Source organism: Sceloporus occidentalis, unplaced genomic scaffold (genome assembly GCF_023333645.1).
Source record: "Sceloporus occidentalis isolate IW3139 unplaced genomic scaffold, rSceOcc1.0.p SCAF_1, whole genome shotgun sequence".
In the NCBI taxonomy this organism is placed as follows: domain Eukaryota; kingdom Metazoa; phylum Chordata; class Lepidosauria; order Squamata; family Phrynosomatidae; genus Sceloporus; species Sceloporus occidentalis.
In genome coordinates this window covers 48950950-48963978 of record NW_028316981.1, presented here as the reverse complement: position 1 = coordinate 48963978, position 13029 = coordinate 48950950, and the positions used below count along the sequence as shown (strand labels likewise).

General features: G+C 38.8%; 1 protein-coding gene across 4 annotated transcripts in view; it reads right to left on the bottom strand.

Annotated features, from left to right (window-relative positions):
* The window catches only part of IFT122 (intraflagellar transport 122), a 107210-nt gene extending 94182 nt beyond the window's left edge, over positions 1–13028 (bottom strand). For 2 of the 4 annotated variants that reach the window (XM_089520622.1, XM_089520630.1), the window contains exons 1-7: positions 12772–13024; positions 10604–10670; positions 10212–10296; positions 7613–7691; positions 5466–5542; positions 4629–4695; positions 3183–3329 (exon numbers count right to left, since the gene is read on the bottom strand). In XM_089520622.1, the coding sequence (XP_089376748.1) occupies positions 3183–3329; positions 4629–4695; positions 5466–5542; positions 7613–7691; positions 10212–10296; positions 10604–10670; positions 12772–12812 (563 nt within the window). In that variant the 5' untranslated portion in view covers positions 12813–13024. Of the gene's footprint in view, positions 1–3182; positions 3330–4628; positions 4696–5465; positions 5543–7612; positions 7692–10211; positions 10297–10603; positions 10671–12771 lie in introns of all 4 variants that reach the window. The other 2 variants (XM_089520648.1, XM_089520640.1) reach the window with 2 other exon arrangements.
* Position 13029: the final 1 nt, after the last annotated feature.

Sequence of the window (13029 nt, the reverse complement as noted above, 5' to 3'; positions counted from 1 at the left end):
TTTTAGCTCTCCTTTTTAATGACAGCCACAAAGACGATGGAAGTACTGAAGAGATGCCAGGATGCAATAATGAACTAGAATCAGGCCAACAAGTTGTAGCTCAATCCAAACATGTCAGAGATCATACTGGTACACAGATAATCACTGAACAAGAGTACAGCCTATTCCAGATTGCAGTACAGCCTATTCCAGATTGCATTGGAGTCCCTCAGCTTAGCATCCTTAGATGTTTTTGGATTTGGATTTGGATTAGTTTAGCAGTTTAGGAGTGCTCCTCTTTCCACTGTTGTTCCTACATGTACAGGTGGTTGTTGTGATGAGACTTACTACCAGTTCTGCCTCTTTTTGGAAAAGTTAGAACTGGCAACAGTGACAAATGCTTTGGTTGGGAACTACAAATGGTGCAGAATGCACTAGCCATACTGCTTTCTGCCATATGCGTTTTAGAGCAGATTGCATTGATTTTACGTAAACTGCACTTGCTTCTGATTTGTTTCCAAAGCAAATTAAATGTGATAGTGATTCTCTATAAAGCTCCAAACAGCTTGAGTCCAGAACATTTTGAAAAGACCATCTCCCATCCATATGAACATGCCTATAGTTGAGATCATCTCAAAGAGCCTGGGTGGCCATGGTTAAATGCCAGTACTACAGCCACAACGCTGTGAGTTTGATCCCAAGGCTCCAAGGCTGACTCAGCCTTTTATTCTTTCATAGGTCAGTAAAATGAGTACCCAGCTTGTTGGGGGCAACTGGATATTACACTGTAAACCACTTTGGGGTGTTTTTTTACCCCACTGTTGTTCCCACTTATATCTGTGTCACAACTTTGCCCTCCCCCTTTAAATGCCAATGAAACTGATCGCATTGCTGAATCATTGGTGACGTAGCCAGGCATAATTTCGGCAACACAGCCAGCTATAATTTCGACTAAATGAGGATACTTTGTGGTGCTCCCTCCCCCCTCCCCCATCAACTGTCTTTACTTTTTAGCCATGTAGCCGCATGGCCATGACAGGAAAGCCCTTGCTTCCTTTGGTGATTCTACAAGATGATGAGAAATCGCATTTCCGATTCAAAAGATTATTAAAACGCACACACAACAGACCCCCCTCCAAAAGAAAAGCAAAAAATACAGTGCAGCCACATCACAAGCGTGCTTTACGCGGCTTTCAGCATAAGCTGAAAGCCGCGTAGGGAGAAGGGGTGGCGTGTCCCATAGAGACTAATGCGCCCTGTGCCCATGGCATGTGTGCACCATCGCACCACCACACCACCGTGTGCATGAGCCCCATCCATTTAAATGGGGCTTGAGCATAGGCAATACTTGCTTTACGCAGGGGAGTCTGGAACGGATCCCTGCATAAAGCAAGGGCGCACTATACATTTAAACTCTTACAGTGGAGAAACGACAATGATCAGATTCAGAAGCCTAAATGCCATCTGAAATCTGAAAAGGACAAAGAGACTCTTTTCCTCCTGTCCTCCATTTTTACAGACAAAAAGCAGGAAAGTAGAGGAGAAGGAGGGAGGGGGATTTCCCCCTCAGTCTGAAACAAAAGGATTTCATTTGCTGAAAGTCAGCAGTCAAGGGGTTTACTGAGGCTCTTCATAGGATTTCAAATGGTGGATTTCAAGCAGCTGATTTCAAGCCAACCCCTCTGTGGCAAGAACTTTTCTTTGAGGAATTCGCTCCTCAAAAAGGTGAGACTAGCACAACTTTGATAGTGTTTAGGTGGACAGCAACAACATTCTTATTCTACTTGGAACTTAACTGTTATGACTAAATGTAGAAATTATGCTCATTTTTATTAGAATGTTGTAATTTCAATATCTGTTATTTGTAGACTCCTGTTAGTTCCAAGATATAGCTTTAAAATGCTTCTAAATAACGTGCAGTTCTGCAATGCACAAAACACAAGAAGAACAACAAAGAGTATCAAAATATTACAGGCACCTGAAAGAAGGAAAAGGTAAACACTATTATCTCTCCATCTCAGTGACTAACAAAATAGAAATACTTTCAACATATTCAGAAACCCACAAGTCTGTAATCTTGACCAATCAGAAAAACAAATGGCCCGGAAATTTATTTCAAAAACTGACAGCCTATTGGATTTGCTAGTAATCCTAATAGAAATGTCACTGGATATAGGAAATGCTGGAGCACAGGGATGATTTCTCAATTCTTAAACTTGGTACTCCAGTAATTCAGTCTAGAGTGTAACACCTAACATCATGTATTTACTCTGGAATACTCCATCCCCTGTATTCTATACCAGCTGTTTTTTTCTAAGAAGGCAGAAGCTGAAACAGTCTGCTATGATACTCAAATATTTCTGTGTTGTTAATGATTTCAATAAATTTATAATCTTAAGTGATTAACTGCATTATTCTAGAATGGACTTGTTTGATGTGCTGGTTGATACTTTAAAAACTGTCTCTCTACATTTATCACAAAAATAAAATATAATTATTTCAAACACACTGAACACATGCACAGGTAAATAATCCCAAATAGTTTTACACATGTGTTTCTTCTTCAATGCTTATTAGTGAAACAGCAAGACAATAATTAAAATTCCACGCATTGTTATAACTGGGGATGGTGTACTCCTCTGCTTTTCACTTCCACCTCAAATAATTAAGACATCCCAGGAAGAGTGAATCTTTAATAATCCTAGCCTTTGAAGTTACCTTCCACATATAAACAAATACATGACATGGATATTAATAACAGAAAAAAACAAATCATTCTTTTCATAGGCTGCATCCACACTATAGAAATAATTCAGTTTTGAGACCACTTTAACTGCCATGACTCAGTGCTATGGAAGTCTGAGAATTATAGTTTTGTGAAACATTTAACTTTTTCTGTCAGACAAGGGTCCACAACAAACTACAGTTCCCAGAATTCCATAGCACTGAGCCACAGCAGTTAAAGTGGTGTCAAACTGGATTATTTCTACAGTGTGGATGCAGCCCGACTACTGTAAATCTAGAATAATGTATTTGCTTCCATGAATTAAGCCTAAATCCATAAAAATTATCAGAAATCAAATAAGTCTCGAGAATCAGCAGTGCTGTATATAGAAGGAATAAGTGAAAACAATAAAAGTACAAAAGCCTGTTAACAGTTGGAATTGCAAATATTTCTTTAAAAGAAGAGATAAAAAGTTTACCTTGATGGATTCCAAGAAATAGACCACACTGGTGATAAAGAGCCACCTGGTCTTTCAATTTTTACTTTCTCTTCCCCATTTTTATTTCTTATGCTGACAACACCACTGAACATTCCTAAAGCAAGGTACTGTCCGTCATTTGTCCAACTGAAAAGTAAAAAGAAAGTTCAAATAATACTCATCAACTAAACACTGGAGAGGGCCAAGACAGAAATTAAGTTCTGTAATGGGAAAGAGGGGGATAAAAAGCTCAAGAGGAACTGTTAATCTCTTATACTACGTTACTCCACTGACAGTGACAAACATTTATCTGAATGTTTAGTTTTATCCAATTAAACTTCAAGAAAATAATCAAACATGCCTTATGGTCTAAGGCAGGGATGGACAAAGAGTGGGCCATGCAGGTCCTTGCAACTTCTAAATCTGCTGCTTGGGACCCCCAAAGCTGCCAAAGCTACCAGACCCTGCCAAAAATTGATTTTTTTTTAAATGTTGGGATGATTTTCAAGCAATTGTTTGCCAAAATCTTCAAAACTTGCCTGAAAAATGTAGGAGTTTACTTCCCCTAACTCCCCAAGGCTTCCTCACCCTCCTAGAAACACACAAAAAGGGGGAAAAGCCCACAAATCAGCCAAAATGGTCGTTGGAAGTGATGTTGTATCAATTCAGGGGTGCCCCAAAGTTGAGCGCAGGGAGGAAAAATAGCCTCAATCTCCTGTGCAGTTGCCCATCTCTGTTCTTGAATTCTATAGAATTCAAGAATTCAAAAGAGCAGCATAAGGAGAACTCTGCTTCAACTGGACAGTAATTTTTAACATGTCTTCGATAAAATGCTACTGCTTAAATTTCACTGCTCTCATCTGGGAAAGCATACATTCTCATGAAATTATGCAGAAGAAAGACTAATTTGCTACCACGGTACATATTACTGTACTGTCTGCTATATTTTGGTTTTGACTCTATTGTATGTTAATTCAGTTATTCAGTCTATTGCAGTGATGGCAAACCTTTTAGGAACTGGGTGGCCAAACTAAAAGGCATTCCAGCACTGGGAGTTACCTGGTGCTGGAAGCAGGACTTCCAGGGGGTGGGATTTTTGGGGGGACTTCCACCCTCTAGGGGCAGAACTTCCACCTTCCAGGGGCAGGACTTCTCCCCCACTCTCCCGGGCCTTCAGCTGCCTCTCCAGAGATAGGTGAAGGCCCAGGAAGAGGAGAAACAGACACACACCTGTTCCTCCACCTCCCCCACACCCTCCCAGGCCTTCAGCTGCCTCTCCAGAGACAGCTGAAGGCCCGGGATAGCTGGTAGGAGGAAAAACAGGGGTACCCAGAAAAATGGCTTTGCATGCCATAGGTTCGCCACCATAGATCTATTGCAACCAACCCATATATGCTTTATCATTGCAAAAACAAATTGTTATATTTAAACAATATATTTGCATACCTACAACAGGTGATCTTATTGCTAACTTTGTGTTTATTGACTGACTTCTGTTCAGGAGACCACAGACCTTCAAAAGAAGATAGCACAACAGTGAAATTGAAGCTATTTTGTCAAAATTATAAGAAACATTCACTTTTTTAAAAAGGTTGTGAAAGTTAGGCCCTCCTAAATATGTATTCAGACATGTCTTCCATGGTCCACCTATCCTTCATGATATATCTTATCATAGTTTATTTCTACATGACATAACAACTTAACATTTATGCACCACACAACAACTTAACATAATATAACTCAACACCAACCATCAGAAGGACTAAAGGGAGCAACCACACTTCAGTGGCAAAGATTTACATATGGAAAGCCCTAGGTTCAGTTACAAGCAACTCTTGTCAAAATGATTCCAGGTAATACCTGATGTAAAAAAAAACCAGACTTCACCTGAAACCCTGGGAAGCTGCTGCCATTTATGAACTTTAACATGTCAGGTAACCAAACAAGCACAGCTTCCTACATGTCTCATACTGTAGTGTCTTGGGGGTTATGCATTTGGGCCCTCCTGCCAGCAGAAAAGGTGGGAGCAATTCCCTGTGCCCTTGCAGGATTTTTTTGTGCACATCCACAGAATCTATTCTGGAAAGTAATGGGACTTTCAAAAGGAGCTGTAGAGAGTAAAAGAGAAGGGGCAAGCTCCATGGCGTGAAGAAAATTCAACTCACAACGTTAGAGTTAATTGTTGCACAGCTTACACCTATGGTGTTGAAATTATTACATCCTTAATGCTATGGGAAGCTGTAAGATTAGGCTCTAAAGAGGTCTAAAATGAGGAAGACATACCAAAATCACTGGAGGAGCAGGATGCCAATTGGTGTGTAACAGGATTATAGGATACACATTGTATGGAATCATTGTGCCTGAAACAAATTAACCAATAACACTGAAAAAGCATTCTGAAAAGTAGCTAACTTAAACAAAAACCTTTAGAAATAATCTGAAGAAGAGCTTCACTGAGAGCTTTATCACATGACAAAAATAAACCAACACACATTGGCAGACAAGTGGTTTTCTACTTACCGCTCTGTATGATGCCATAACATTTCTGTTCTCTTTCCAGTGACACTCATAAAAGCATGCCTTTTGCCAAATGGATTTTTCCAGTGTGAAAAAAGACACACTTTTATGGCCGTCTCTCTTGGGAAGAAAACAAAAGTGCTCCGAGAGCATGCAGAGAGGTAAGCAAAAAGCCACTTCTTTCTCACTGCATGTCAGCTTTCTTTTGTCATGCGACAAGACTCTGAGTTACCATACTGTCACAGGAGTTGAACAAAAATTAGACCCAAACAAATAGGTTTCAACAAATGTTCAGGTGTGAAATATTAATTTGAAAAGAAAAATCATTTGAGCATGAGGAAAATTACATAGGTATTTCTTGCACTTTTCTTTGCAATCCTGACAAATACACAGTGCTAATCATAAACACTTATTCATATGTCCTATCTTAACACCTTAGATGGTGTAATTTAAGCAACTTTTCCTTAAGGTTTTGTTTTTCATAAATAAAATTCTTGATGCCATTTTGATCCTAGGTAAATGCATTATTATTTCTCTAGGGCTTTTTAAAAGCTATGTTTTTATATAAAGTTAATTTGATTCATCTTTATTTCAGCTGCTACTGATTCATACTGTATTTTGTGTGCATATGTTTTTACTTTTTACTAATAGAAGTACTTGTCTCTACACAGATTGAAATAGCCTCCAACAGAAAAACAGACAGATGATGGCCAAGAATTTGCCTCATCAGACATAACTAAGATGACAGAGCTCCATTGTTGTAGTTACATATGACAATGTTGCTCCCTTCACAAAACCCTGGTGTTTCAACTAGCCAACATCAAAATCAAAGGATTTCTGAGGTTCTCCATATTAGGTAGTGGGAAATGATATTTGTAGCCCTCTACCAGTCATGGGGCATGTCAAGCACATGCAGCCTGAGACACCCATTGGGATCTTGCCACAACTGCTTCCCCCAAGGCACCTCACAAAGGAAAGAGGGATGCAGACATCACTTCCCAGCAGCCTAATTTCCAGTGCTTCAGAAACCTTTCAGCTAAGGCACCAGTAGCTGCAATGTTGTTAGTCTAGCTTAGTTTACAATATTGTAACTACTGAACAAGAACTTAGCCAATGTTTTCTATTCTGAGAGATTTTACCTGAAGAGTGGATAGCAATTCTTATATAAATAAAATAAAGAAATTAAAAAAGGGCCAATAAACTTTAAAATCCACATTAAACAGTAGTTAAATATATGCAATTCTTTAACAGGGCAAAAGGAGAAACTTCTTCCAGAATAAAAAAGTAAAAAAGTAACTCAGGAGAAAGTAATTCTGATTTTAGTCTTTTTGCCAGGTCTATAAAGTATATTCAGCATGTGCAAAGCCTACTGAAAACGATAAAAGGATGTAACTTTAAAAGTAATAACATGTTCACCTCTCTGTGAAATACTGCAAACTTGCACAAATTATTAATGCATACCATCACACAAATTCTTAAGTAATATCAAACCAAGCAGCTTGTTCTTTTATCCTTTTGATGACGAAGTGAAAGCACATCTTAAAATTATCTTAAAGAATCACATACTATTTTTGCAAGTGTAGCAGAAATACTGGATGTAAAGAATTTGCAATGTTAATGTTGAACTGAAGAGGAGATATTAAGTTCAAGCTCTGAACACCACAGCTTTCAAGATCTTTATGTAATGGGAACCATCCCAAGTATTAAGTTTTTCAATCTCTAGACTCTGCGATGCTTTTCTTAAATCTTGGATACAATGCTCTGCATTTTTTAACACCACTCCACCTATAGGCTTGTATCATTTTCTGTTTTCCTATTTCTTTTATTCATCATTAACAGGAATAGTAACAGCAGTTGTGGAAAACTGCTATTTAAATAAATAAGATATGCAAAATCATGAAGGAATTACTTACGTGTATTTCAGGATTCCTTCTAATTTTGATGTCCAGATGATGACAGTTTTGTCTGCACCTCCTGAAGCAAAGCGCTTCCCTAGGAAATTTTGTGGAAGTCACTGAAAGTTATGAAATGTATTTACTGCAGCTTTTAATCTAAAGCACCCAGAATAATAAGGATGTGTGATTAGTGATAAGGAAATACACACTCAGGGCTCGAACAGACAGGCCAAAATAAAACTACTTCAGGTCACTTTGGAGGTATGCTGTTTAAATGACACTTGCATCTTAAGAGGCCAGGAGCTGTGCCAGAGTTGTGCTCCAGTCCTTAGGACTGGAGCATGGCTTTGGCATGGCTTTTGGACTCTTAAGACACATGCATCATTTAAACAGCATACCTCCAAAGTTACCCGAAGAGGCTTTAGTTTGGCCTGTCTGTTCAGGCCCAAAGTCTGAGCAGCCCGATTCTTTTTACTTCTTTGTGGCCATTGAGCCTGCAGCCTTGTTCTTCTGCCCACCATCACTTATACCAGTGTAGTTATGAGGCCACAGAGCAGCAAAAGGATTCTGGTCACAACCTGCTTCTGTATGACACTGACATAAGTGGTAAGGTATGCCTCTCCTAACTAGGGTTGTAGAGTCAGTTGACAACAATTTTTTGTGGAGTTGTAGAAATGTACCTGACTCCAAAATTACAATTGATCTTAGCAGCTAAGCAGGGTCAGTCCTGGCTAGTACTTGGATGAGAAACTGTCAATGAACACTAGGTGCTGCAGGTTATATTTCAGAGGAAGGAATTGGAAAAATCACATCTGAATTCACTTTGCCTAAGAAAACCCTATGGAGTTAATGGACTCACCATAAGTTGACAGGTGGCTTGAAGGCATATACACACACAATATTATAACAATATATAGTAAATATATTTTTATATACAGTACATACCGTATATTGTACTTTCTCAAACAATTATTATATGCCTTTGCATATTTTCTTCCACTGGAATTTACAAAAGGTTCCTTATTCAGAAATTTTAATCAAGTAATAAAAACGTATAACAAAATATGGCAATATACGGTATCATTTTATAGTTAATAAAATAAATATATTTTATGTTCTATCCATAGAAGTAGTCTGATGGTTCATGTGGTGGTGGTGAAATGTTTTGTGCACTTGCAGTAAATTTGTTATTATTCATTAATATATATTTGCCATTTATAGAATAGATGGAGTCAGATAGTAGAAAATAGAGAAGTTGAAGGTTTGGCATAACAACTCCACAACCCCACTCCTGACATAAAGACAAAGCAAAAGAATGTCATTTCTCTGGGTAAGCCAAAGACAGAATATAAAAGCAAAAATATGTTTGATTTAAGTGTGCCATCTGTCTCACTCACACAGTTGTGAAATGTTGAAACCATGCATGGGCTCTGCAGTAGCTTCTGCAAAATGTGATTGACATTGGACTTTTATTTGTATCTAATTATTATGATTACTGTGTAAGTATGTTAATGGAACTACATTTTTTTCTAATAGGAGGATCAGTTAAGCTTCACATTCTGCTCTCATGGGTCTATTTATTTAATTAAAATATTTTATTTCTCATCTAATACCTAGAGATCAAAAGGTGCCATAAAATAAAATAAACTTAACCAATTTAAAATATTGTAAACAATAAATATGTTTTTAAAAGGCTAAAAACATGTTAAACCATTTACAAGTTAAAAGAAGATAGTTTACAACCAGTTGAAACTGTTTAAACCAATTAATTTCATGCACATGGGCAGACTTCTGGGCAACTAATTAGATCCCAAAGGCTTTATGTATTTTCCATTGTGTAGAACTGCTAACTCAAATAACTGAGATGCATCTATGTTGTTTTACTGGGAAAATAAAGGTAAAAGTCTCAATAAAGCAGAAGTGAGCAACTGTGCAGATCAGGGCCATTTTTCTACCTGTGCACCCCACCCCATGGCAGTCAAAAACATTCTCACAGAAGCAGCATCATGTCACTTTTAGCTTTGATTATTAATTGAAAACCAACCATTTTCCTTCTTTCTTTTTTTCACTTTTTGTGAAGAATAAGGGGCCCCAAATTGCTATGTTTTTGTGGTCGTTTGAAGTGTTATGGGATGTTTGGGACTTTTTTTTAATGAGATTTAGGGGTCTCCAAAGATGCTATAACGCATGGATTAGTGGTAACACACTTTTAAGTGATACGATGCTCAATATAGTTAGCCCTCCATTTGTGCGGGGGTCCATTCTGGACCCCCCCACGAAAACAGAGGCTTGCATGTATTCAAGCATAGGCTTGAATAGGGCACATGTGCCATTAGAAACAACGTGCATAATCAAGGTAACGGATCTCAGATTCGTGAGTTAGGATGTGTGACTATACCTTCCATCTAGTATTTTATTTTGTACATCTTTTTGACCCATAAATCAGATTGATACAGTCAATTTGTGTATCAACAGGAAAGTTAAAAACATTTATGAATAATAGATTGGATTATAAGAACAAAAGATAACAACTCCTTTTTGACAGTGATGTTTCTCTGACACATGAGAGTCTGATCAAGTAACAGATAGATGGAGAAATCTAGAAGGTTCAAGTTACCATCTTTTGCATAAGCTACACAGAATACTGTCTCCTTATGTGCTTTCAAGGGCTGGATTAATGTCCCATCAGAAGTGTCATAAACCTGTAGAGATAAAATATGAAGTGTAAGACTTCAGATGCAAAACAATCAACACTACTGGGCAGAAAGTTATTTTGTTGACTAGAACAAAGTTAAGCTATACAAGAGTGCCCTCTCTGTTCAAAGTCTTTCATAAATTAATTGCTTTTTAACATAATCAAAACGAATCGCAGTTCTGCAGTTTGACACAATTCTCAAAATGTGTTTTATTCAACAAAGGAGTGAAATGCTTAGCTAGATTAAACTATGGCATGCATCAAGATTCCAATTAAGAAATCAGATTTAATAAATAAAGAAATAAAACTCATACCAATAATCTGTTCCCAGAAGCAATTATCAGCTGAGTCCCATCTGGCTTAAATGCAAGGTCATAAATACTGTGAAAATAAATATTAAAAAAAAGTGTGAAAAGACTCACTGAATTCTAATTTATCTCCAATATTTTTCCGTGAAGTGTTTCCATGTGACTCCTGGATACAGGCCATGATCATCCACAAGATGTTTCTATAAGATGCCCATTTGTGGATGCATGTGCAGAAGTAATATTCATAAACCAGAATTGTCATTTGTATATTTCCTTAAGCCTATACTGCCAGCTCACCATACGCATGGACCCCTTATCCACAGATTCAAATGTCCACAGCGTGAAAATATTCAAACAATATATAAATTCTGAGAAGCAAACCACAGTTTTGCAATTTATATAAGGGACACCATTTTACTGTCCATTGTATGGTATTCCTTACAATAAGCGAATCTGTATCTGTGGAGAGTGGGAAATTGAGGATTTAGCTCATATTTTGTTCAAGTGTCATCTGTACCAACAGGAAAGAGATCAGTATCTTGGTCCCTATATCAAAATAACAATGTTTTGGATACCCATGTCAGAATCTCTTACTTCATGAGTGGCCAAGATCCAAAAATATCTATGATCACAGCTCGGTTTTTACGTAAAGCCATACAGTCGAGAGTTAGACATCTGGGGTCAACTGGGGTAAATTGAAGAGGCAATGAAGAATTCTGATGTGTGATCCTTCATGTTCAATTTTATTACTTTATGTTTTATCATCTTAATGCTGTAATATATTCAGTTTTATTCTTGTTACCCATCAGTTTTATAACTATGTTATAACTATGTTTCATTTTTAGGTACTGTGCTTCTAATGTACTTATATTGTTTTACATTTATATGACATCCATACAGTAGTTTATATACATTTCAGATTCTGTGTTATTACATTTTAGCTCTTTTCTAATCGCTACAGAATTTCTATAAGGTTTTATAGTGTGTTTTACTTCTTTTGGTGTTATTTTGTGTTATTTTGAAACGGCCTAAGTTGTGCTGATCAATAAACATTTCTATTTCTACTATCCACTGTAATTAATGGAACTCGAACATCCACAGAGTTTGGTATCAATTGGGGGGGGAGTGTCCTGGAACCAAACGTAGCAGACCCTAAGGGCCCACTGTATATTGCCTACAGCTCCTGGTATTAGGGTGCTATGTATCAGATCCCACCTGATCTTGGAAGCTAAGCAGGGTTAGGACTTGGATGGGAGACAGCAAACAAATCAGAGTTGAAGAGACTGCAAGGGCCATCCAGTCCAACCCCATTCTGCCATGCAGGAAATCCAAATCAAAGCATCCTGGACAGATGGCCATCCAGCCTCTGTTTGAAGACCTCCAAGGAGGGAGACTCCACTACACTCTGAGGAAGTGTGTTCCACTGTCAAACAGCCCTTACTGTCAGGAAGTTCCTCCTAATGTTGAGGTGAAATCTCTTTTCCTGCAGCTTGCATCCATTGTTCCGGGTCCTAGTCTCTGGAGCAGTGGAAAACAAGCTTGCTCCCTCCTCAATATGACATCCCTTCAAGTATTTAAACAGGGCTATCATATCACCACTTAACTTTCCCTTCTCCAGGCTAAACATCCCCAGCTCCCTAAGTCGTTCCTCATAGGACATGGTTTCCAGACCCTTCACCATTTTAGTCGCCCTCCTTTGGACACGCTCCAGTTTCTCAATGTCCTTTCTGAATTGTGGCGCCCAGAACTGGACACAATATTCTAGGTGGGGCCTGACCAGAGCAGAATACAGTGGCACTATTACTTCTCTTGATCTAGACACTATACTTCTATTGATGCAGCCTAAAATCGCCTTGGCCTTGTTAACTGCTGCATTGCACTGTTGACTCATGTTCAACTTGTGGTCTACTTTCTCAATGTCCTTTTTGAGAAACACCAGCCAACCAATCCCAGGGCACAATCTGCCCATTGTTCAGGGGGTCAAAGAATGGCAGATGAGGTAAGAAAGATAAAAGATTAAGGGGGGGGGGGTTCCAGGTACCTCAGCCTCCAGCTATGAGAGGGGATCCCTCTGGAGCCTGAGCAAGAGAAAGACCAGGGAGAGGGCAGTTAATAGGACCATCATGCAAACGTTAAGAGGCTACTCCACTGGTGAGTGCTGAGGGGACTCTTACCACTGTTCCGCCTTGTCCCTCCAAGTCAGCGCTGCTCGCATGGCGCCCCCTCTTCCTTAGGCCTTCCCTCCCTCCCTTCTCTTTATTCCTTTACTTATTTATACATAAAGACGCCAGGAGGACTCCCAGGGCAACGCGCATGCGCACTCCTCCTCCTTCCTTCCTTCCCCAAGCCGCGCTTCGGGCATTTAGGAAAAGAGAACGAGAAAGCCACGGGGCGCACGCACATGCGCACTTCCTTTCTTAGCCTCCTCTGCA